This window comes from Bombyx mori, chromosome 12 (genome assembly GCF_030269925.1).
Source record: "Bombyx mori chromosome 12, ASM3026992v2".
NCBI classification, from domain to species: Eukaryota; Metazoa; Arthropoda; class Insecta; order Lepidoptera; family Bombycidae; genus Bombyx; species Bombyx mori.
Window position 1 is genome coordinate 8,266,632 of NC_085118.1, and position 26,703 is coordinate 8,293,334.

Here is a 26,703-nt window from a genome sequence, read left to right on the forward strand (position 1 = left end):
AATATTAATTTCTGTAATTATAAATAATAGGCAAAGACAGAACAGTTCACCTACTTTGGTCTGTTGTCTGTTTTTTCGCTATTGACACTCTTTAGTGGCATCAATAAAGTATTTTATTTTAATTTTAGAAAGAACCAGTGGTCCCACAGTATTCGAAATTCGACTTAATTAATTGAAATTATAAGTTTGAACATTATTATGGTTCTATTGTCATAGACTATTATACTTTTATACTCACAGATTTCGCCAAGACTACACTATAGACAAATAATGTTAAAAATAAACAATATTAACCTATTCTCTGTGACAATAAACAAAGAGTTTAAATATGTGTGTGTGTGTGTGTGTGTGTGTGTGTGTGTCAAATACACGGTAGTGTGTGTATTGTTTTTTTTTAATTTATTTAATGCATTCCTTCTATATATACTCTATAAGTGTGGGAAATTTCATACGTCTCCATCCGTTTTCGTAAAAAGGGGTACAAAGTTTTTGCTTTACGTATTAATATATATAATATGTTATTTCCACCTTTACAAGAAGAAATTTCAATAATAAACAATAGAAAAATGTAGTACATAAATCTTGAGATAGCAATGATTTCGACCATTAGGAAGATACTAGCCATAATAAAAACCAACAGTCAATTATCACACAACACATTCTTCATAATGAGTTTTATATAATTTAAAAATACATATCTTAGAGAATTCAGATACCGTAAGCAATCTATAAATATCTGAAAAATAAAGTTAAATAACGAGGTGGTCAGGCTTAGAAGCATCGCTTAGTAGAGGGAATTGGTAGTGCGATAATAAAATGTTTATCTTCTTCGTATTTCCCGAGTGGGTAAACTCAATGGCCGGAAAATTAAAAGTAAAAACACAGGTAGCGCTCCACTCACTATCGAAGTGGCTCAGTGTTTTTCGTGCTAAGCGTACTGAATATAATAAAGAAACACAATTGCCAGCATACTCAACAGTCACAGTAACAAATTGCAAAGTAGATTATATTATTGTTGTACTAATGAAATTTTACCACGCTCCGCTGTAAATATCACTAAATACACTATTTATTAAACTAAACATGCACCGCTTATTACATTTTGATTGAATTACAAAAACCTGCAATGAAGTACAAACTATAAGTACCAATTCAATTGGATTGTTCGAATACATGGATAAGTTAACAATTAAACAAGACTTATATACAATTTTAATAAAATTTCACTGTTGGTAGGACGTCTTGTGGGTCCGTACGGGTAGGTACCGCCACCTTGCCTATTTCTGCCGTGAAGCAGTAGTGCATTTCGGGTTGAAGGGCGGGGCAGCCGTTGCACTATTAAAAGTGAGACCTTACAATTCATGTCTCAAGGTGGATGGCGGCATTTACGTTGTAGATGTCTATGGGCTCCGAGAACCACTTAACATCAGGTGGGCCGTAAGATCGTCCACCCATCTAAGCAATAAATAAAAAAATGCTACAATTAATTGAAGACGGATTTTAGCTAGTGATTACTGGACTGAAATAGTGCCCATTGCATATTGCTGTATTTGAATAAAACATTATTTTTTGTTTGATTGTTTTTCCATAAATTCTAGCAGCTGCAAAATGACAGGAACTGAGCATATTTTCAGATTTATATTAACTTTTTACCGGCCTAAGTTCCTTAACGAGTGAACAGATAACGAGACTTTCATTGCCAATTAAAGAATTTACCCAAAAATAAGAGACGCTCTTCTAAACCCTAAAGTATCTAGAACTTCCGCGTCGAATTAAAAAAAAAAAACTAACACGCATTATCTATTAATAGTTTTATTTCAAATAACCCTTCTTTACTTTGGTACTTAAAATTTATTATTTAAAATTATTACTGACGAACGAACCAGCTGAAGTTCTGGAATCCAAACGGATTCCTGCCAGTAGAATTCACGTAGCGTTCAGAGAGTTTTCTACTTAAAAACAGAATGTTACAGTGAGTGAGACTGGATTAGTCGAGGCTTTAGTTCTGAACACACAACAGTTGGATTCAGCTCTAAACACGTATGCAGCTCAAGAAAAGTACCGCGTCATGCAGCGCAATCCATTTGATTGCTTCGACAACAACGCGTCGCACTGTTAAGATTTGTTCTACGTCAATTTAAAGCGTTCTAAAATGTCTACATCTGTAAACCTTTTATTTATTTATTTATAACTTCATATACTAGAAAGTATAAAGGCGGACTTAATGCCATAGGCATTCTCTAAAAGTCTACCTTAGGGGAGTGCAGAAATGAACCTTGGTAGGTGTAGTATGAAGGTGATATTACTTAAACATATGTGTATGTATATATAACATACATAATATTTATAGATACAAATACTCGTACTTAAATAAATACATATACATAAATATAAAAACATATATAAACAAATATTATCATTAGATGACTCTGCTAACTCTTTGAGATACATTTTATCGATTTGTATCATTGTCTTGTATTACTTATGCAAAATTGAACTAAAATATAAGTATGGTATAAGTTCACAACTTTACTACCATTATATTCTAAACTTGGTTGCTGGAGGGCTTGTTAATAGTAGATTGAATGAATAGTAAATTAGTTCGCATAGATTTTATTCGTGTATTTTTATTGGTATTGATGAGAAGACAAACTTCCCGATCTTACCTGGTGCAATGTGATTATTAGATCACATAGAAACTTAAATGTGAGTGCCGTTAGCTTATAGAGAAAAGTTTATACCGTGAAACCGGAACACATGACAGCTTCGCGGAAAGAATAAACTGGATGCTAACATCATTAAAAACGAAATTTTATACCGATTCGACTATAATTATACGGACATCGTGATATAGCATATTTATCGTAAATATTATGGTACCTGCCAAAGAAATGAGCCGCTGAAAAGTCGCATCAATCGACGATGTATACGGCTTATTTAAAAAAAAACTGGACATACAAATTATTTAGTAATTACTTCTCACCTTAAAGTAGGATTCCTCGTGTCGAGGACCTCTCAGGAAGTCATAGAATATGCAAAGTGGCAGAACCATTATCGCCGGTTCTTTGCACAAAGTGGCGGCTGCAGCGAACACAAGTGTCCCTCCTAACGCGACCCACTGCAAAAGTTCACTCGTATCCCCACTGACACTATCACTGTACTGACACTTAACCTGTCTCACGGTTCCTTTTATATCACAAGCGTCAAACACCTTCATCGGTCCTGATTTACTCGCCTTTAGCAGTCTACGAAAGTTTAGCATTATGTGCTGCATTAAACCGTGGCAAGTTAAGCGGAATGATTGATCTCTCGACGAAACTTCGCACCGGATCGTTTTTTCTTTCACTATTGTTCGATGTTTCTTTTTATATTGTTCATCGCGAAGACGAATGTGTTCAGTGTAAATTAGGAAACTCAAAAGGAATAAATTACAGGAAACGAGGTCAGCTCGGCCGACTACCCCTGCCACTGCTTCTGTGTGTATCGGATGTGCAGCGAAGGTAAGTCCAGCGACGGCAGTGCCGACTCTCGTACAATACGGAGGTAAAAGTCTCCGAGCCGTTGTCACCACTAAAACAGTGGCCGTGCAATGAAATATTATGTTGAGAAAGTGATAGCTCCAAGGCTTGAATCCGCCGAATGCGTAGTTCAGTCGATATGTCGCAACGCAAAGCGGTCTGTAGGAGCCGTGCGAGCCGGGATCTGAGAGCGGAGTACCCCAGAAATCGTTTTCAAATAACGACCATAGTGGAGTGTGCCCGATGACGTCCGGGTTGGATAGGATCGCTCGTCTGTGAAACAAAAAAAAAATTTGATTATTTTATATTAACTTTTTTTATACTAACTTATTTTATTAAATATAGAAAAGGAAAGCCAAATTTAAATGTTTACTTCTTTCAAGAGACATCTTGCAGTCTGCAAAAAAAAAACAATTTGTGTCTGACATCCGAAAAACCTTGAGTATAAATGATTATGTACAAATATGCATATATTTATATAATAATCTATGATATGTTTATGATTTATCCATAAAATTACCTATCACATAAATAAACGTAAAAAATTATGAAATTAACAACTATTAAAATAATTAGCTATAGAATTCAAGATGTTCATATTTAAATGTGAAACTATCTGGAATCCACACATAGGTCGTTATAAAGTTTCCGCAAATGTCAGAAGATACTCGGAACCAATTTACACTGAAGTAATTATATGGCTTTGGCTTCCGCGAATAGCGGCGTACTAAGTAACGGTGTAGGGTTTATGTTACTGGATACATTTACGAGAAAGTTAAATTAAACATTGATCAGAGACAAAAGCTATCAATTAAACTTCAACAAATAAATCAATGTTCGAAATGAAGGCTTTTCGATCAGAATTTTTTGAATTGACCTTTTTTATTCATTGGCTCACAAAACAAAATTTGAGTTGATTTGATTGTTTTTTGACTACATCATAACCTCAAAGCCATTACCCACCACAAACCATAAGGTTGAAGACTCATTTCCATTATCTTACAGACTATGCTAGTCTTTAAAACGGAACGCATAACTTCTTAGCGCCAGATATACGATACCCTTACCAACCTGTGATTTTTAACCAACTTTCAAATCAAAAAACAAATTTTAATTCATAAAGTAATAAGTTGGAATTTTACTAATAAACCTATGGGTAAAAATAAGTCCACAGCCAACGGGACGCTATGTTTTTTATCAGCTTTGATTAAAAAACTTTTTCTTCGTAACTTTTTCTCAGCCCTGTTCTACCTTTTCCAGTGTAATAAAAAAAGATCAATATCCGTGATTTGGCGGCTATGATAGACTAGTGCTGTTCGAGACGCTTATTTATTTAAATTACGGAGTCCATTGCTGAAGTGGTACCGTTAATTTAAATATCGAAGACAAATACCAATCCCGAAATCTCCTTATTTTTGTATTGTAAACAAATCTACATTTATTATGGTTTAAATTTCAAATTAAACAAACAATTCATTAAAAAAATCGATATTTGGCAATCTGGAAAATTGGAAATAAACTGTAGTCTTCACATATCTGGAAATCATATAAAGTAGCAAAAGATTCAGCAAAAGCCTGTCCTCTTTGTTTCGCATCAGAATTTAATACCACCGAACAAATTCAAATGGGCGTCCCAAACTGGTTGATTTAAATAAAATATTACTTTTTACCTGACCGGCTAGTCGTTCATCTGAGCTGTATCTATTCGATGTTTTCCCAAATGATTGGCCCCCGATCCCCGGACCTTTGTTTCGGAGGGCGTCTCAATACTATCTAAATAATGGACACGTTTTAACACAAGCAACGATCTTCCCCCTTAAATTGATTTTGTGAACCGTATTTTGACGTTTTCCGGTTGATGTGTGAAGTGCCTAAACGCTCTCGGTTCAGTGGTCGTCTATACGTGCTCGCTGACCTATGACATCTATTTCAGACCATAGAGCTTACATTTTGAATTAGATTAGTCAATCCAATTCACTTGAAATTGAGCGCTAAATACAAAATTTCAAAATCTTTTTCAAGATTTAAATATTATAAAATTGTTATCAAGTATAATGAACTTTCACGAATTAAAGATAGTCCGTTCTTTATTTAAATTATCTCGAGTTATTATTTCGGATATATTAAACCATCATTCGGTATTTCCTTTCCCGGAATCGACATGAATCAGACTGACCTAACAAGGACGGACCCAACGTAAGTCTTTTATCTATTGATCCCTCATATATTTTATTCCTTCATTTTAGACTGGGAGTGGAAAGCCAGAGAAATAGCCGATTGAATAATATATTTTTATGGAACCAAAAGCGCGCTTACTATGCGTAGGAGGAAAAATCATCTCTAACGTTCAACCATTGTATTGCAAATTGTGAATAAGACGCCTTTTCCTTTACTTATTTACATAAAAAGTTTTCGAAGTATTTTGTTCGAAAATGATTTTCGTTTTGGACTTTTCCCTTTAGATGTTGCGCGTAATATATTATTATATGATATAAATAACTAATCACTACTTAAACTAAATAACTAGTGAAAAAACGGAAACTATTTATTTTTTATCAAATATTAATTTTCGACATGAAGTAATGTTCGTAATAAATTCTGTAGTACCTTCAGTATGAAGTACAACTTTCAATTGCTAATAATCATCAAGATTGGGGATTACCGACTTTAAGGACTCGTGATAATATGAATTTTGTTAATGCTTCAATTTTCGAAAACTGAAGATTGCCCTTAAATTTCTAAATTAATATTAGCGTTCTAATACAAATTAAATTAGTCTCCGCGGTATTTCCAACCATAGTTCCGAAGAACTTAAGCGAAAATGCGTAATGTAACGCGCTTCGATAACATAAAATAAGCGGAATACCTCAGTAGGCTGCGGTTATGGCCGTTTTCAGTTTATAGCATTCGCAATTCCGTAACCGGTACTACCTCGTTTTCACATTCAACGAAGCGGCGATATCGACACACACGAATATTTATATCAATGAATTTAAGTATAACTGACGTGAGAAAAAACGTCTCCACAGTTTCTAAAAGTATTATTACTCCCACTTTAATGTTTAAAATATTTTGATCCAATTCTTGTTCCAATTAGCTAAAACTAGCTAGCTAGCTAAAACCAGGTGCAATTTTTTTTTTTTATTGCTTAGATGGGTGGACGAGCTCACAGCCCACCTGGTGTTAACTGGTTACTGGAGCCCATAGACATCTACAACGTAAATGCGCCACCCACCTCGAGATATAAGTTCTAAGGTCTCAGTATAGTTACAACGGCTGCCCCACCCTTCGAACCGAAACGCATTACTGCTTCACGGCGGGGTGGTGGTACCTACCCGTGCGGACTCCCAAGAGGTCCTACCACCAGTGATTACGCAAATTAGAGTTTTGCGGGTTTGATTTTTATTACACGATGTTATTCCTTCACCGTGGAAGTCAATCGTGAACATTAAAATTTGTTGAGTACGTATTTCATTAGAAAAATTGGTACCCGCCTGCGGGATTCGAACACCGGTGCATCGCTACATACGAATGCACCGGACGTCTTATCCTTTAGGCCACGACGACTTCGTAAGACGTAAGACTTCGCTAGACGCTATTGCGAGCTATAAATAGCCATAAGATGCTACAACTCCGTAACTTTACTTAATTTAATCAGATTTTTTTTGCGTAATTCTTATATTGGACAGGCAAAGGGAACGTAGCGCATACAGTCAAATGTTTTGTGACAAAAGCCAAAGCCGTGTCTTTTGTGACATTTGAAATGAAAATAAATTAATATAAAACAACACCGGTGATGTTGGACGAAATGAAACGAAATAGCATCTCGGTAAAATGGTTAGAATTTAGTGAAAGTTCAATGTGTTTTTTGGAGAGACGTAAGAAGCTAAGCCAAGCAATTTCATTTCAGTTAGATCGATTTAGATGTATTACTACAAAATGTTTGTGTAATTGTTTTTTTTTAACGAATTCAAACCCTTAATAGAACAAGCTTTGTGAATAGAACTCGTTATGACAAATCAAAAGAACTCTGGTGGTAGGACCCCTTGTGAATCCGCGCGGGTAGGTACCACCGCCCTGCCTATTTCTGCCGTGAAGCAGTAATGCCTTTCGGTCTGAAGGGTAGGGCGGCCGTTGTAACTATACTGAGATCTTAGAACTTATATCTCAAGGTGAGTGGCGCATTTACGTTGTAGATGTCTATGGGCCGCAGTAACCACTTAACACCAGGTTGGTTGTGAGCTCGTCCACCCATCTAATCAATAAAAAAAAACTCAAACTTTATAATTTTATTAGACCTTGCATGGTTCCATCGAGTTTTATCACGAGACCAGATCGTCAATACTACACTACAATATTATACAACAATATTATTTTATAGTTTTTACGAATATGCATATTGGATAATTTTTGTTTATCACAATAATAGGAAGTGGGTGAAAGCTTTTTGAAAGTCCATTGCATTCATGAAGAGTATGTAGTTTTTCGAGAATCAGCAAATCAAGATGATCTCGCGAAGGAATAACATTTAGAAGATGTCGGTCATAGATAAAACCCATGATGTTTAAGTCATATGTAGGAATGATTAGCTAACAGCTATTTATTTCATTAGTTGGTTTTTTTTCATGTGATATTTTAATCCTGATTGTCCTATGGAATAGTATAAGGTAGTAAGTATGAGCTATATGTTATGCGCTTACAAAACGATCCTCTAACAGAAATTAAGAGTACAAAATTAACCAACGCTTGTATTATCTTATCCGTCTGGTTGTCCTCATATCTCTAGTATTTATGTAGAAATCATTCGTTAAGAAAGTTTGTACCTGGTCGTGGGCTTGGTACTATGGCGTGGTTGCATCATTAGAAACGGGTATACTAAGCATCTTATCCTTTGTTTGATTAAATAATAAATAATGCTTAAATAAGCGTGGCGTGGATGTAAGTGGAGACACAGTATTATTAAAAAATATTTAGATCAACATGCCATACGGTAACTACATCAACAACAAATTTGTCAACAGTATAGGTAGTAATGTTAATAATGAAACAGAAGATAATCTCCGTATGCCTGCCTAATGTGAGTTTGTTAATACCAAAACTTAAATACCGCTGCTCTCTTTGACACGTGACGTCCAATTCTCAATTTTTAATTTAAGGCCTATTTAATTTTTTTTTACTTCTTTTCTTTTTATTTCATGTATACAAAATAGATACCTGCCACAAGTCTCAAACCAGCATAGACTGAATAAGAACACGTCAGTTAATTCATTGATTAGCAAAAAAGTGTAAATCCCGCAACATAATTGCAACATAATATTAATTTAGTAGAAAAAATATATTTTTTCAAAAGGTTTAGCGTTTAGTTAAGCTATTAGTCAAAGCTTTATTGAAATAAACACATAAAAAAGTAAATTTAGGTATTAAATTTAACAGTAAATGTAACAGTGAAACATTAATTATTAATTAATTTGGAACATCAAATAAATACTCTTTGTTGTAATAAAATTAATAGAGCACAAATCACCCGGGAGTTTGAAAACGCCGCTGTGCCGACAGTTTCTCTTCTCAAAAAATGAAGTCCTCATATTCAAAAATAGAAAAATCAATAAAATACTGTAATTTCGACATAAGTACATGCTACGGATATATCATTTGCCGAAACATTTCATTTGAGTACGTAACTGAAGATCCTCAAATCCAGTTCTAATAACGAAGCATAAATAAACAATTTTATCGTGAGGTGCCCTTCCCCAATAACATATAATCTGGAATTTTATGTCGGGAGCCCCTCAAAACGCTATTGGCCCGTATTGGTTTTCATAAGCGTATCGATAAAAACAACTCGCTTCCAAGGAAAAATCGAAACTAAGATTGAGATAAAGTTAGGGATAGTGAAGAACTTTTTGCAGGGAAAGTTGGGGGCAGCTGCGGCGTGGACTCGTCACGTAAGCTCCCAATTACGAAACACTGGCGGTTTTCCACGAGCCCAGAAACGGAACAAAGTTCATCGATTTTATCACGATTATCGGCCGGCAACTGTTTTCAGAAACTCGAAGCTGTTATAAACGTATAGATCAGTTGTAGTCGTGATATTTTATGATATTCTATTTATTTTCATTATTTATAGCGTTCACTATAAAGCGGAAGCGTCTAGAAACAGTAACCTTTTTGACAAAATTTGAAATCTCCAAGCAAACGTACAAAAATTGTTACTATACAAATACTTGATCTATTTATAAGAAACCTCTGACATACTAAACAAACACAACATTTAAGTATTTTTTGTAATATATCCTTTGAGATGGGAGATTTCAAAGCGGCGTATCTCGACGGGTTTCTTCGTGATTTGCTTAACGAAAAATTCCTATTGACTCCTTCTGTACTGTGTACTTTTTTTGACGTCCTAAAATGCCGTACTGCCGTGTCAAAAGGAAACGGGTAGCAAATGAAAAATATTTGGAAGCTTTTCAACGGGGAAACAGAAGCTGAATGACCTTGCAAAGGTATTCACAGCAAAGAAAAAGTTCAAATTATATTCAACTAAATTAAATGTATGCATTCAAAGAATACCAACTCGATATTTTTACACGTAATTTTTTTACAGAAATCTTTAATTTCACAATACATACACAATTTCACATATACCATCAAACTTAAGATGTTGTTCTTTTTTTTATTGCTTAGATAGGTGGACGAGCTTACAGCCCACCTGGTGTTAAGTGGTTACTGGAGCCCATGGACATCTACAAGGTAAATGTGCCACCCACCTTGAGATATAAGTTCTAAGATCTCAGTATGATTACAACGGCTGCCCCACCCTTCAAACCGAAACGCATTACTGCTTCACGGCAGAAATAGGTAGGACGGTGGTACCTACCCGCGTGGACTCACAAGAGGTTCTACCACCAGTAATTACGCAAATTATAATTTTGCGGGTTTCACCATTATTACACGATGTTATTCCTTCACCGTGGAAGTCAATCGTGAACATTTGTTGAGTACGTAATTCATTAGAAAAATTGGTACCCGCCTGGGATTCGAACACAGGTGCATCGCTGAACACGAATGCGCCGGACGTCTTATCTCTCAGGCCACGACGACTTCAAAACCGTTGTAACTTGTATAGTTACAACGGCTTCCCCACCCTTCAAACCGAAACGCATTACTGCTTCACGGCAGAAATAAGCAGGGTGGTGGTACCTACCCGTGCGGACTCACAAGAGGTCCTACTACCAGTAAAAAACTGATGAAATAAGTTCTGATAAAATAGAATTTGAGTATTATTTCGAGTATGTGTTTTTTGGAATGGACTGCGTCATTACACAATCCAATTCAACACTATCAGATTCTTAAGGTATGCAGCAAAAATATACAAAGCCGTGAAATAAATCCTTAGACAAAACAATCTCGCCGTGCCTCCTCGGTCACGGGGATTCTTTATTCAAACGATATTCACAGCTGTACGTACATTACAAAACAAAAAAGTACAAAGAATAAATCAGATACAGTAACGCGGTTACCCTTGTGCCCCCAGGGTACACCGGGATCAAAGGAGAAATCTAAATTATTCAGCATGACAAAGTCGTGGTCTTTAACAAATAGCGCGGATAACTTTTTTGCTGCTCCTTCGATTCCTGCGGGATCTTTATTTAGGTGTTAATTGGTCGGACTCTTCAAAGGGATTTACGCGTGAACTGCCTTTTCGCTTTTTTTAACGGATTTTTATCTCGGTGGCCCCACAATTGATTTTAACAAGGTTTAATTGGATTACTTGTAATTGTTGCAGGTTTAATGCATTTCAATACGGGCTCAGCTTTAAATTTAGTTTTAAATTTAAGTAATCAAAGTACAAATATATAATTATCAATAGAGTCACAATTCACAAAGAAACACAATCCACAACCATTTTTTTTAGTTCATCTCAACTACAACGCCGCTTAGAGCAGTGACAATTTTTTTGTGAGGATACATATGTATATATATATAATGTTGTTATATTATAACAGTTATGCTAAGTTAAGCTTATTCAAGCATTCATGCTACATCGAATAACTAGAGTATCTCAATTGCAAATCGAATTAAGCAAATTTTGCAAATAGATCAGTATAGTCTTCTTATCAATACAAAGCGATTTTCACAGATAATTGACCTTCGAAATTGGAACTAACTTCGTACTACCGGTTTGATTGACAGAGACGATGAATCTTCTCGAACGTCACACATTTAGCGGTTTTATATTTATTTATCTATACGAAAATACATCTGGAACTAATCTCAGTAACACCTAATAATGAAACATATATTATGTGATCGTTTTGTAACCTGTCAAAATTTTATTGAATTTTTTAACTTTTAGCCTAAGATAATCAACTCCGCTCATAAAAGGCTAATTTATTTCATACGTTAGTGATATTACGGTGGTTGAATCGGCCAGTGGTAGCAGAAACAAGTAGCCGGGTTAGTACAATACATTTTATTGTACCACGTGGTAGTTAGGTAATTCATAGTCCAATCTCTCCTTCACCAGTAGCAGTTCGCCCTACTAAATATTTCCTCATTTCGTTCAATTTATCACGATACGTTGGTATTTTCCTCTTTTCACGCGCTCGATACAAAAGGGTTAAAAGGGCTGAGCCAGATGTCCGACATGAAAAATATTTTTTTAAAAAGCTAAATCATGTACTGACGTACCTAAAATGAGTTAACAAAGAAAGTAGGAGGCGAAGTTCCTTTCTTTTCTTCCATTATAGATAAGATGCTTTTATCTCACTCCAGATTTTAAAATAACGAAGTCAATATTGCGAAAATTTGTTTAAGATCAGTCTATTTTCACATTTTGCATCTATTTTCTTGGTAGCGTAAATGACCAGATAATGTCATGACGTTATTGATATCCGTAGGAATGCGAATGTAGTCACCTATTTTAAAAAATGACGCTGAGTCTTATGTATTTCACACCAATCGCAAAACAAATTATATATTCCAGTTCGTGTAATAATTATTGAAATCGTTAGAATATCGAATTCGTCTTTATATTTATAGGTTACAATTTTATGCTTGGTCTGTTATGAGATCATTCACAAGACTTCAAAACCATAACATAGAAGGTGGTAGGACCTCTTGTGAGTCCGTGCGGGTAGGAACCACCGCCCTGGCTATTTCTACCGTGAAGCAGTAATGCGTTTCGGTTTGAAGGGTAGGGCAGCCGCTGTAACTATATTGTGATCTTAGAACTTATATCTCAATATGGGTGGCACATTTACGTTGTAGATGTCTATGGGTTCCAGTAACCACTTACATAACACCAGGTCGGCTGTGAGCTCGTCCAAAAGTAAAAAGTGCGGTAGTTACGGCAATAATAAAATTACCTAATTCTGATTACAGCTTACCTGTCATCGTAGACGAAGCCGGCGTCTAAGGTGTTATAGTATAGTAAGAAGGCCAACAGCGCGCTCGCTGCCGTCACCCAGTGATCCATGGCGGTGCCTTCTACATCAGCGTTGATTCCACATCACTTCTGCAAAAAAAAAATTTGGTAAATTCTAGCCGATTCTAGTACTACTACTTTATGTCTATTGCGGATCATCGCGTGTTTCGATTTTAAGAGTATCAGCCAACTAGATGCTTAGAATATCACTGTTGCTATAATGCTATAGGGAAAGTTGGCTTTTAAATATTTTCTTTTTATTGACCTTGTAGGCAGACGAGCGGCCCAGCTGATGGTGAGTGGTTACCGTCGCCCATGGACTTCAGCAATTCCAGGGGAAGAGCCAATCCGCTGCCTACCAAATCTGAAAGTAGACAACGAAACTTACGGTTTTAGTGCTCATGAGCTCCGGTAATCACTTAACAACAGATTATTCTTTCATCGTCTTGAAAGTATACTGGTGGTAGGACCTCTTGTGAGTCTACGCGGGTAGGTACCACCACCCTGCCTATTTCTGCCGTGAAGCAGTAATACGTTTCGGTTTGAAGGGTGGGGCAGCCGCTGTAACTATACTTGAGACCTTAGAACTTATATCTCAAGGTGGGTGGCGCATTTACGTCGTAGATGTCTATGGGCCCCAGTAACCACTTAACACCAGGTGGGCTGTGACCTCTTCCAATTGTAATAACGATATAACACAAAATTGAAAATAAAAGATAAAAGCGGCTTCGTCATAATAAAAAAAAACATCAACAATGTAGTCGAAGTCAATTAAATATGCATTATTAAGGATAACACAAAAACTACATTTGAGATTAATAAAAATTGACCACATTAGAAGTACTACTAGCTTTCAAATAAAAAAAAAAGAATTACCAAAAAAAAGAACATACATAAAGAAAAACGTAGTCAAATTGAAAACCTCATGCTTTTTGGAAAATTATCAATAAATATAGCTCACTTCTTTAATTAAATAGTATTTAATAGACACGTCTATAATAATTATCATTTAAAGAAAGAAAAAACTGTCAACTCGCTCGATTAACTGTACGATAAAATCACAAAGAAAATTATTGCACAACAGCAATACTAGAGCGTATTGAATAAACTTTGCATCATAAAAAACATTTCAAAAAAAATCCGTTGATTACAGACCCATTCAAAGGATTTCTATAAAAGTTATTTTCATTTGGAACATTATTCATGTCATGTCATCGCGTAGTCAGTTTTAGGTTACGTTCCATTTAAGTCTCATTGCTCTAAAACTTTTTTATGTGATTCACAAATGAATAAGTGAATCATTTCAGCTACCAAATATAGTTTTTTTTTTTTAATATTTCACCAGATAATTACCTATGTATATACCTTACCAAATATAGTTTGTTTCAATATTTCATCAGATAATTACCTATGTATATACCTATATATATTAAAAAACATTAATCATTTTTTTTTCCTAATTTAAGTTTGACAGTTTTAATTAATGTACGAAAATTACTGAAGTCTGTGACATTGTGCCGCGGGGCGTTTTCAAATGAGAACATTTTTCATGTCAATGTGTCTGTGGCACGTCTCTTGTTCACGGTTTTAACTAAACTTGTTACGTTCTGTTTATGCTTCAAATAAACTTCTACAATCTCATTTACGACGTGTTCGCTACTAAAAAAAAGTGTTTCAAACTGAAAATAGAATCAACTCTCAAAATTACCAGTCACATGAAATTTTTATGAATTGCTTTCTGTTAGAATAATTCGACTTTCTTATTTCGTTAAAGTAGTTACGATACTGATACTAAAACGCGATACGTATTTTTGACCTCATTATTTACTAGGTATTATACCAGCATATGTCTCGCGGCTCTATTCGCATGATAACATTAGGTGAATTAAATTTGGTTATGAAAAAGCTCTGAACATAATATTGTATCTCCGGATTATGTCGTCATAACGAGATATTAAGACTTGGCTTTAGGTATGTACCTAAACAATACTTATATTTATTTATTTTAAAAGGACCCCTGGTTGCAATCCATGGTCTTCTATTAAAAATGGATAACTTCGCTTTTAAAGCTTCGCTTTATGAAAAACTTTTTATTTATTTATTGATTAGACGGGTGGACGAGCTCACAGCCCACCTGGTGTTAAGTGGTTACTGGAGCCCATAGACATCCACAACGTAAATGCGCCACCCACCTTGAGATAAGTTCTAAGGTCTCAGTATAGTTACAACGGCTACCCCACCCTTCAAACCGAAACGCATTACTGCTTCACGGCAGAAATAGGCAGGGCGGTGGTACCCACCCGCGCGGACTCACAAGAGGTCCTACCACCAGTAAGTAAAACTTCACTATCCTTAAACAATTATAAACCACAATAAAATAATCAACAAACAAGTTGGAATCAAAATATTTCTGAGCCCTTAATCTATATATTAATACGTGAAGCAAAAACTTTGTATCCCTTTTTACGAATATTGCGTGGACGGAGGAGTATGAATTTTTCCACACTTATAGAGAATATAAAGAAGAAGTGCACAATGCTAATAATTTTTTTAAATAATGCATAAAAGATACATTAAATCAATAAAGAAAACATTACACACACTACATGTATTTGACGCACACACGCATGCATACTATATTATTGTCAAACTTTTGTTCTTGACGTCTGTTGTCAAATTGAGAATAGATTAAATATTGTTTGTCTTTGTTATTATTTTTTAGTGTAGTCTTGGCGTAATTTGTGATTATGGAAGTATAAAATACAATCATAATATTTGTTCAATTAATTATAGTCGAATTTCGACTACTGCGGGACCTCTGGTATCTTTAAACACGTGTCATAAAACGGATAAATTAAAAAGCACAGAAAAGACGTCATGTCTCGCGAGAACGCCACGTTCAAACAAGGCACAACAATTCATACGAATGTGACGTCAACTCGGAAAGAAAACTTTATTCTTTCAGACAGATCCACCGTAGTCTTCAACATGTTTTCGTACTTATACATTCGATTAAAGCCGATTAATATGATATACAATAAATTCAAAATAAATAAAAAAATACTCTTTGGATACTTTGATAAGGAAAATTCCTGACAGCAAAAAATATTGACACGCACTTAGAGCTAATACTAAAGATTACTTATACGAGTAGTTTTAAGCGCAGATGTAGACTAAAGAAATGAATTGATTAAATTGATGATACTAAAAAAAAATACAATTCGTTAAAAATACATCAGACAATATACCAACAATACATAAAAATATCGAACTGTTACGACTTTATGAACCTGAACTCACACGTGGCGTTCTGCGGTAGGAAATATACACAATCATCCTTAGTCAGTAGAGTCTAAATTCGTACTGAAACAAAACCGAAATCACAATCGATTCTTTCCTGTTAGCTAACAGGACGGACAATTCAATTTCGTATAATAACACATTCACTTCGTCAAGGCAAATCTGTAATAGTTCCTTCTGTAATACAATAGGGTCGAAGATAAGCGGTTAAGACATTGTTATTCTATAAACACAGAACGGTCTAGCTGGTGTTGATAATAATAGTACTTATCGTGATGTAGCTATCCTACATTTCAAGCTTGGGCAATCTACGAATACTTCGTGGCAAATATATTGCGTAGGCTGGAAACATTCACCACCCACACGAGGACCAAATAAATCCTACAAAACATGATTCAAACAGGTACATAAATGGGTCGTTTAAAATTGAATAAGCACGTATTCCAATTTCATTATCTATTAGGTTCCATTTGTTCTGACGTCCTTGTTTCGTGACTATTTTTGGCTTATGTACCCACACATTATGTTCTTTTTTTATCTTTAGGTGGGTGAACGAGCTCACGGCCCATCTGGTGTTAAGTGGTTATCGGAGCCCATGGACATCTACAACGTAAATGCCGTCACCCACCTTAAGATATGAGTTCTAAGATCTCAGTTTTTACAATACAACGGCTGCCCCACCCTTCAAAAATAAACGCATTCACGGCAGAAATAGGCAGGGTGGTGGTTCCTACCCGTTTGGACTCACAAAACGTCCTACCACCAGTAATTATGCAAACTATAATTATGCAGATTTGATTTTTATAACACGAACATTTGCGAAGTACGTATTTCATTAGAAAAATTGGCACTTGCCGGCGGGATTTGACCACCGTTACATCGCTAGATACGAATGAACCGCACGTCTTATCCTTTAGGACACGATGGCTTCAAAATTGTCTATGTTACACTAATTCTTAGAAGACATCGCCGCTAGAGCTGAAAGTAAGATATAAACTAGATTAAACTTTGTATGCAACAAAACCAATTTGCAGACTTTGGCCTATATCTATACTAATATTATAAAGAGGAAAGATTTGTTTGTTTGTTTGTTTCGAATAGGCTCCGAAACTACTGGACCGATTTGAAAAATTATTTTTCCATTAGAAGCCGACATTGTCCCTAATGAACATAGGCAAATTTTTTTTAAAAAATTTTATTTTTTGTTTTTTGTTTCATGTATGTTTTAATGTTTCCGAAGCGAAGCGAGGGCGGATCGCTAGTATATTATATTTATTTGTGTGTAATTGAAATCTTCTATCATTTCACTATTAATTTAATTGGTCACTTGGCATCTTTTTTCAATAACTGTAGATGCTAGATCTAAAGTTATTGAAAAAAGTTCACAAAAAATCTAATATTTGAATTTAATATAAGGGTAATTAATACATACATGGATTCATAACAATTACTTAGGAATATGAGCAAGTTTAATTTCAAAATCTATTTATAGACACTGTAACTACTTTATGACAAAGATTAGAATAAACGTAGCCCTTTGCATTGACCGTCTGCCTGAAACCTAAAAGATATTTACAAAATACGCTGTTTAATTTATTTCTGATTTATAACATTTCGAGAAATGTTTGGTTGTTTAAGTATTCGAAACCAAATTCAAAATGTTCTTAACAACACACCGCTAAATTGTTACAATTTTCTGCTAAAGCTTATTGGCGTACGTATGACACTTTCACAAAAAGAAAATGTTTCACCTCATAAATAATCTATTCTAAAATATAAATCTACAGTGATTTTTACGGATGTTCCGTTAAAACTACTGAACCATGCATCCGATTGACTTGGTATGTTGAAAATACATGTACTTAATGGATAGGCTAATATTTACATGAGTGTTGGACTCCCTAATAATAATGACAATAATGTTATTGATAATAATGTTAATTTTAAATGCCCAGCGAAGCGGGAAAGTACGACTTGTACCTTATAAATCCGTCTGATTCCGACCCCAAATATACATTTAGATTCAAATATTACTTAAAAATAAATCGGCTGAATTTTTTTACAATTTTTGGCTAATCTTACGGAAGCAATAATGACTCGTTGTTCATCTGTTTATTTTGCATTGAATAAATCTCTCGGAGCAAATAAACAAGAGTTTGTGTGGGGATAATAAAAAAAGGATCTGATACAGGTAGCCCACTCACTAAAAGGGCCAATATTATTTAAGCAAAGGAAAAGTTATTTTTGAAATGGAAGGGCTAAACATTTGCATTACGCTTTTTTTTTGGAATGCTGCGGATAGAGATATGTTGCCTTTGTGTGTGGCTTTCCTAAATGACCAAAAATTAGGTATCTTCCGTGGTTATAGATATACCCTTATTAGATTTGAAGATCTAAAAGATAATACACCCGGTGTACTCTCAAAGAGTAACGTGACTACGTCAGCGTTAAAATTTCGCAGGCAAGTAACAGTTTTTATATTGAAATATGCACATAAATTATATCGACGATGACAAAATAATAAGATGCAATAAAAATGAAACGCGTAAAAATATATGTAGGCTGCCTAAATTACTGGCAGTGGGATGTATTCTAAACTCGAATCACTGATCACCACAGCGAATCACTCATATGTTCCGGTATGACGGGTTACCCACTCATTGTACTATTCAATTTAGACTTAAGCCTCATGTCTCAAAGCGAGTTGCAGTATTCACGCTGTACTATCTATGAGCTCCGGTAACCACTGAGCCCGAAGCGGCCGTGAGCTCATTCACCCATTTATAAAAACCACTTTTTTTTAAATGCTCCCGTTGATTTTTTCAGTTAATATCAATCGTATACATATATCTCCTAAGTAACATTTTAAGTTATTAGAAGTTTCGAAAAACCAATATTTTGATGAAAACAAGTTAAGCACAGGTTTTTGATGAAGAAAGATGAAACACAAACACTCTTGCTACAGTTTTGTAATAGTTAAAATACAAACAGACACAACATATTTACATTTAAGACGATGGTTTTATGAAGTTTTCTAGTTTATTTTATACTCCTAGGAAGTGAAACGTGTATCCTTCTCATAAAAAAGACTTAAGAAGAGAAAGCGAAATCTGTACTCATCTACAGAGGTGCTCTTTTGCTCTTTGATGCTAGTTAACGGTTAGTAAATACAATTCAATTCCCAGTTACTTTGGAATCTTTTTTTGTGTTTGATAGATTACTGGTGGCCCGAACGGCTTTCCAGTTTTACCAAGACAGGTGGGCAAGCAAGAGCTCAGCCAGGAGGAGTGGGATTTGCTAATAGCTACCCTTGCACCTCCAAAAGAGTCCTAACAACTCAAGAGTAGCTGCTTCGCGAATGAATCTACTACCGGATCGGAATCGCAACCCGCTGAGAAGATGCGGCGAGAAACTCAGCAGGCTGATGTTTAAGTTAGGTTGCACGTCGAAGTCTTTACCGAGTTCGATGAATACGGCTACCGCGGTCCCTACTCCTAGTGTTAGAGCTAATGCAAGGGTTATTGGATCTAATAGATCCGTAAGGATATGTCTAGAGCGTCGACGGTGACTGACTCCTGCATGATCAAGTTTCGGGGAGTAGTCAGCGGCAGCAAAACGATAAGGTGATTATCATGACTCATAGCTTATCAAAGTACCGTTCCGATGCTGACTGTGTTTCATCATGTGTTTCCAGATTGATTCGAGGCCCAAGTCGTCGGGTAGGTCAACGTCTCTCACGAACCACAGAGCTCCGCTGCAAAAGCGATATTGTAGGGATTGGAGGGTGTCTATGTGTGTGCGGGCCGCGTGAGCGAACACCACACTCGCGTAAGTCATGAGGGGCTTTATGCAAGTTTTGTAAAGTGTCACCTTGTTCCGAAGGGACATTTACTTCGCTTACAAGTCATGAGGTATTTATAGACTGCCGAGAATAAACGCGGCTCGCTCGCGGACTGATTTTATATGAGAGCAGAATGTCATGGCTGCATCCAGGGTGACTCCCAGGTACTTGACCTTCCTGGTCCAGGGTATAGGTTGACCAAAGAGAGTGATCGGTAGCGTGATATTTCTCCTTCTAATGCGGCAGGAAATACGCGTTGAGTTTTCCTTTTGAAATAGCACTGCTGTGCTTATTGTTGGATTGATATCTATGTGCCATTTTCGGAACCACTGTTCGAGGGCTACGGCTGCGCTCTGGAGTTTGCACGCGATTAGGGTCGTTAAGTCTTACGAGAATGTGCTCCGTGAGGTGGTGCAACTGTTGTACGCATGATTGATTTGCGCGAAATCCGAATTGTTCATCGATGAGAATGCTCTTGGCTGAGGCGAACTCTCTGAGAGGTTTGTAGAGCAGACGCTCATACAGCTTGTCTAGAGACATGAGAAGACTAACCGGGGGCAGCTTTCGAATCATGAAACATTGCTTCGCTTAAACTCAAGTGGTTACCAATTCGCCTTCGTCGCAATACTCATGTCCTTTCATTACTATATTATACTCTCTTTAACCCCCTTACTAGGAGTGGGTGATATAAATCGTATATAGATTCAATATCTATATATCGCAGCAATATCGTTGAATCCGATATCGCCCCGCACGAAATCTATATATCGATATCAGCCGATACACGATATTGCTCGATGTGATGCGCATCGGCATATCGTACCGATTCGTTAATATCAGCAATATTCGTTTGGTTCGTATCGAATCGGCCAGAGTGAGTGAGCGCACGATAGGGATATCATGTGATGAATGAAACAGAAACAGGCATCATCCATACAATTGTAAACCTTATATTTAAGTCCATAAGTCTGTAGATTATTCTTAGCGTATCAGCAGGATACAATTTAGGAAAGAAGTTTCAACTTTCGACCCTAACTTGAATGCAGTATAGCCTATTTGCATCGTTGAATTTAATTTCACGCGCTTTGACCTTGAACTAGAATTTTTGGACAAGTGTTTATAAATACTTAAAAGTTTTTTGTGTTTGATTTTTAAAGTACACATTTTTCTATTTTTAGTTGAATCCAAATAATTGAGTTTATTTCTTGTGTTTGTATTAAACTTTTGAAATCTACACTCTTTTGGTATATTTTGTAATTTTAAATACTAAAAATTGAAAATAATGTAGCCAGTCCTAAGCCTGGTAAAAGCATGAAGGAAAGTTTTTTTTATATTTTTATTTTCATGTTCTTTTTATTACTTTAAGATCATATTATAAATTGATATCAGAAAACCAACCGTATAACGTTGACTTAAATCTATATCTACTACGATATTATATCAGCGTATCGTTTCAAATCTCAAATATCATGAATCGAGAAAATCTACTAGCATCCATCAATATATAGATTCAGAAAATATATAGATTCAATATCCGATATTGATCCTCGATATATAGATACGATTCGATACGCGGCAAAACCGATATTACCCACTCCTACCCCTTACCCCATATCATATCCCAATGAACCATTCGAGTTCCTAAGTGATACGCATAATTTTTCCCTGAGATCATCGGATAGCCTGAGACTAAAAATGCCGGCGCATTCATCATCATTCTTTGACAATTCATTCACCGTCCAGGCGGTTCGATTGTGGAATGCTCTGCCGGATGCAGTGAGAAGTGCTTCAACTTTAAGCTGTTTTAAAAGAATGGTGAAGGAACACTACTTATCTGCTTAGTGCTGTTTGTTGCATCATTATCATTTATCATTTCCATAGTGTTGATTTATTATGTGTATGTAAGTATATTAGTATGTATTTTATGTAAGTATGTATATTGGTATATAAATCACCTTTTTTTTTTAAATAAATAAAATATAAATAAATATAGTATAATATAAATCAGCTAGTTATATATTTCATATTATATGTAAACGGTATATATCTTTTTATTGTATGTATATATTTTCTATAATAATGTACTGTCTATAGTACACCGCAACACACCTGCTATATTTTTATGTTTTCCAAAATTTCTGTAAATTAAACGGTTGTCTGGAAAAGACTGTTCTTTGAATGTAAATTGTGTTTTGGCAATAAAGTGTATTCTCTCTCTCTCTCTCTATACAAAAATTCTGAACAGTGCTGGTCGACATTGCTTCTACCTATTATTTATACAATAAATCCTGACTTAATTAAACTTCTCAAGATATCTATTTTTATTTCGAAATTTCGATAACTACTGAAGTACTAGAAACTAAATTATCAGAAACGTATGTATATATGTAATACATTATTGCAAACAATGGAAATATGTTTTAAGAATAGAAACAGAATTTTCCGTGACACATTATAACAGGGAAAACGTAAAGCGTCAAAATTACGGATATTATTGTAAATGTGAAAGCGGAGAGCAAAAACCTTAATAATTCAAGGAACTCTTACTTTGAAGTAAATTAAGTATGTATATATAATGAAATGTCCAATTTTTAAAGGTATTACTGAATTACCACCCATCTAAGCAATAAAAAACAATTATTATAATACGTGTTACATTGTGAATGATTATTTTCAATTACATATCAGGATTCGTTTTGATTTTCTTAAATAAAGGTCATACGACTTACGATAATAAAAGCAGCTAAGTGAAAAATAATAATATACGTAAATGAAAAATGTCCCATAGAAACCAAAGACCAAGTTCTAGATTACTCGATTGTTTTGTATATATAATAGTAGATAAATAATATATAATATTATATAATAGTAGATAGACAGATAGTGTATCCACATTGCAACTGATGAAAATAGTTTTACATCACACTAATATCAGCAGCCTGCAGTTTTAGTACACATATAAGCAGCTTGAGGCTTTTCAAATCTTCTTTGAAATAAAAACACTTCATTAAGAATATTGTCTCCTCAAGACCGGGAAAAAGTATCATTCACACACTCATCGATCAATCATCCTATAAATTGTGGTACTTATTTGCAACACGAATATTTTATGAATGAGATATAATTTTAATCTAGGTGCATAATTAATTCAAACAAATTGTGAAGTAAACACTAACACTTAGCGTCATCAGCCCACAAATTTGTATTGCTGAACAAAGGCCTTCTCCAAGTTTCAGTGACTACTCCCCCATAATGATCGGTTCTGCGCAGCCCACATCCAGGAGACTTACGCGCAGATCGTCTGGTCTCCTCGTGAGAGGCCTATCTATGTTGCGTCTTCAGTGTACGGTTGCCAATCGAGAACATTTTAGCTCCAGTGGCCATCAGTTCTTCGAGCAATGCACTCTAGCCGTGTGCTATCGCGTATAAAAAGAATAACACCTCATCTCGTCCCTTAGGTGTCATAAAAGGTTGTTAAGGAGTTCTTCACAAAATGGGCAACAGCATTATCCGAGTATAACAGCACACTATGCCAACCTACCTCCTCTCTGTGGCTGACAGAAATAAAAACCACATTATCTAAGATAATATAAATAAAACCTAGATCTTGTGAACCAATGTGAAAGAACCAATTACATTTACTGCTCAAGCTTTAAGCTTTATAAATTAGAATTTAAAGCATTGTGCTTTTCTAATTTCAATATATTTTTCTTTTTTTTTTTAAACATTCAGAAAACACAGTTGAGTTGTATAAAAAATACCACCTTAAATTAATATAGCTGTTTAAAATAGCTCAGTTACATTATAACTGCTATAATTTCGTTTATATTACGAGCACAAAAAAAAACAATTAATTTGTATAACTAGCCATTTAAAATTTAAATATTATTCTAGGATAACTCATAAATTTTACATTATTACAATGAATATGATGTTTGATGATGATGAATGAATTGAATATGAAACAAAAACCAACTAAGTTATTTAAAAATACATTAATTGAAAACGCTAGCCTAAAATAATTTCTAAGAACCATGTCTATTGATGAATAATTAATTTATCCTTCGAACGTTTTCGACGAAAAAATTCAAAAACCTAGCAAAGAATTGAAAGAAAACATTTTAGGGATCGGTATAAAAAAATAATACAGAGATAATTATGGCTCACTTATACAGTTAGGCCACCCTAAAGATAATACCTATTTTGTGTGACCCAGTTATACACTAAGTCTTAGATATACACTTAGACACGCTATTAGCAAAATACTAGTATATTAACTCAATAACATTGTTACCGGAGCCAATAGAGAATACAACACTGAGTGCTGCTGCGAACTTACAGGCCATCGCACCGCCCACAACCGGAGCAAAGTTCATCCATACTATCTAGAATCACTGCTTTCGTCGTCCACAGTACATTACCAGATATCTTTTCTGCCACATACCATCCGGCTTTGGAATGAGCTCGCGACCGCTGTGACATGTCCTTCTTCAAACAACTCTTACGGAGAGCACCCTGAGGTAGGCAGCGGCTTTGCTCTACCTCTAGTATTGCTGACGTGCATGAGCGAAGGTAACCACTCACCATCAGGTGTATCTACTCGACTGCCTACTAGGGCAATAAAAAAATTAAAAAAACCTGAGATCGGAATCGCTATAACGGTTATAACGATGGGCTCATTAAATCGGGAACAAATGAATGCTTTACAGCAGAAAACAGACAAGATACCATATACGCTTTTTTTTCCTTTCTGTAAACCTTCTTTTTTTCTGGGCCTGCCCTCGACCCAAGGAGCAAGCAGGATATGTGGGACTGTTCAGTCCGCAGACGTTAGGAGCGCACCGCGGGCCTAAGGATAGTATTTAGGACCCTACCTATAAAGCGACTCCCCTGCACTCTCGCCCAATCGTCCGATCCCCTGAGGTCAGAACCCAAGCGATATAAGGGACTTACCGCGGTTAACACTGCAACCAGACGCGCGACTCATTCGGTAAACCTATCATCCCAAGAACGCCCGCTCAACATAGCCTTCAAGGCGAATCGAAGACTCTGGAACGTCGGCTGTTTCGGTAAGACCGCCCAGGTGGTGCCGACGGTGTCCCGGAATATCCCGCTGGGTCAGAATGAACTTACCGCAGACGTTGTTTCTTCTAACACTAATAACCGCGTAACATTAGGTAAGCAGTAATATTGACTACGTACGTAGGTACCTACTTTTGCGTTTATACAAAAATGCAAATTTAAAAACCACACCCGATTATTTTCAAACGATTACAAAATGACATCATTTAACTAATATTTTGTTAAAAACATAACCCTTTAAATATTTAAAAACAAATGTATGGCCAACTGCCATAATAGACATTTTAAAAAACATTTCACCAATCAATCTACAAAGCATAGAAAGTTTGGAACTAAAGTAAAATTTTAAATATGATTTAACCCAATTTACCGTCTAACGAATAACAGTCTCAAGTGGAACACTTCTGCGGAAGTGACACCCATCCCAATGAACCATAGCCTCGATTCGAAGCAGTAAAAATAAAACGGGAAACAGTAACACGCGTCGAGATCACACGCACTCACGCTCCTCCACTACGTTGATTCTTTCACACAAGATTAACGTTCAATTCAAAAGGTAAACGTCGTTTTGTAAGCTATAAATTTCTCAGTGCGGCTCGTTACACCCGCGAGAACGCACAATTTCATCGGAAATTAGTATCTAGTACAAGCTCGAGCGAAATGAATAGACGCAGCGTTTCCGAAACCTCAGCGGAATGTATTATTACCCGACTCTACCTGTAGGCATGACGTTTACAAAAAAAAAAAAAAACTTCTCGAACAGACATGGCTTTGGACCTGTAATATTTCGAATTATTTAGGAGTAACTAATAATGACAAATACAAAATAATGAATGTTGTTTACGGAACCACATAAAATAAACACAATATATATGTGTATGAATATTTTATTTTGTACTAATGTTCTGATTTGCTCAGACGTAGATGTGTATTTATGTGGGCTTATTATTATATTTTATTTACAACAAAAAATTGTGAACACGGCCACCCTTCTGTTAAGTGATATTACCGCGACCATCTATTTACCTTGAGGCCTTGAGGTATTTGTCACTATATTTACTGTACACTGTTGTAATATTTAGACTTAGCTTTTCCTTAAAACCTTCTTTCACTACCGTTAGTTTGCTGAAAAACTCATAAATTCAAAAGTTTACATATTCCCTGTTAATAAAAAAAGGCTTGAAGGGCCACATTACAAACAAAAGAATTCAAACGAAACAAAGGTGAATTAAAAAAGTTTTGATTTCACTCTAAACAGAGAGCGAAGTATTGCGATAAATACCATCAGAACATGCGCGTGGCTTCAAACTGGCGCATGGCTTCTTTTATACTATTATTTACAAGAAATACAAGTAAGAAGGAGTTCCCTCTTAAACCCCTTCAAAAACTTTATAGCCAGATTTAAAATTGCTTCTTCAAAACAGGCTCTATATTTTGTACTAAGCCTATTAGTTTCAATAAATAAGACTCCAATAAACATCCTCTAATATTGTTTACCATCGATCCAGTCTCTGTATAAAATACAGGGTTCATTA

The 26,703-nt window shown here is 35.5% G+C and overlaps 1 protein-coding gene across 1 annotated transcript in view; it reads right to left on the bottom strand.

Moving 5' to 3' along the window:
- LOC101744805 (protein O-mannosyl-transferase TMTC2) overlaps positions 1-26,703 on the bottom strand; it is a 117,761-nt gene that overhangs the window by 78,649 nt on the left and 12,409 nt on the right. Inside the window, exons 2-3 of the mRNA XM_004929444.5 lie at positions 12,908-13,035; positions 2,984-3,791 (exon numbers count right to left, since the gene is read on the bottom strand). Of these exons, the coding sequence (XP_004929501.1) occupies positions 2,984-3,791; positions 12,908-12,996 (897 nt within the window). The 5' untranslated portion in view covers positions 12,997-13,035. The remainder of the gene's footprint in view (positions 1-2,983; positions 3,792-12,907; positions 13,036-26,703) is intronic.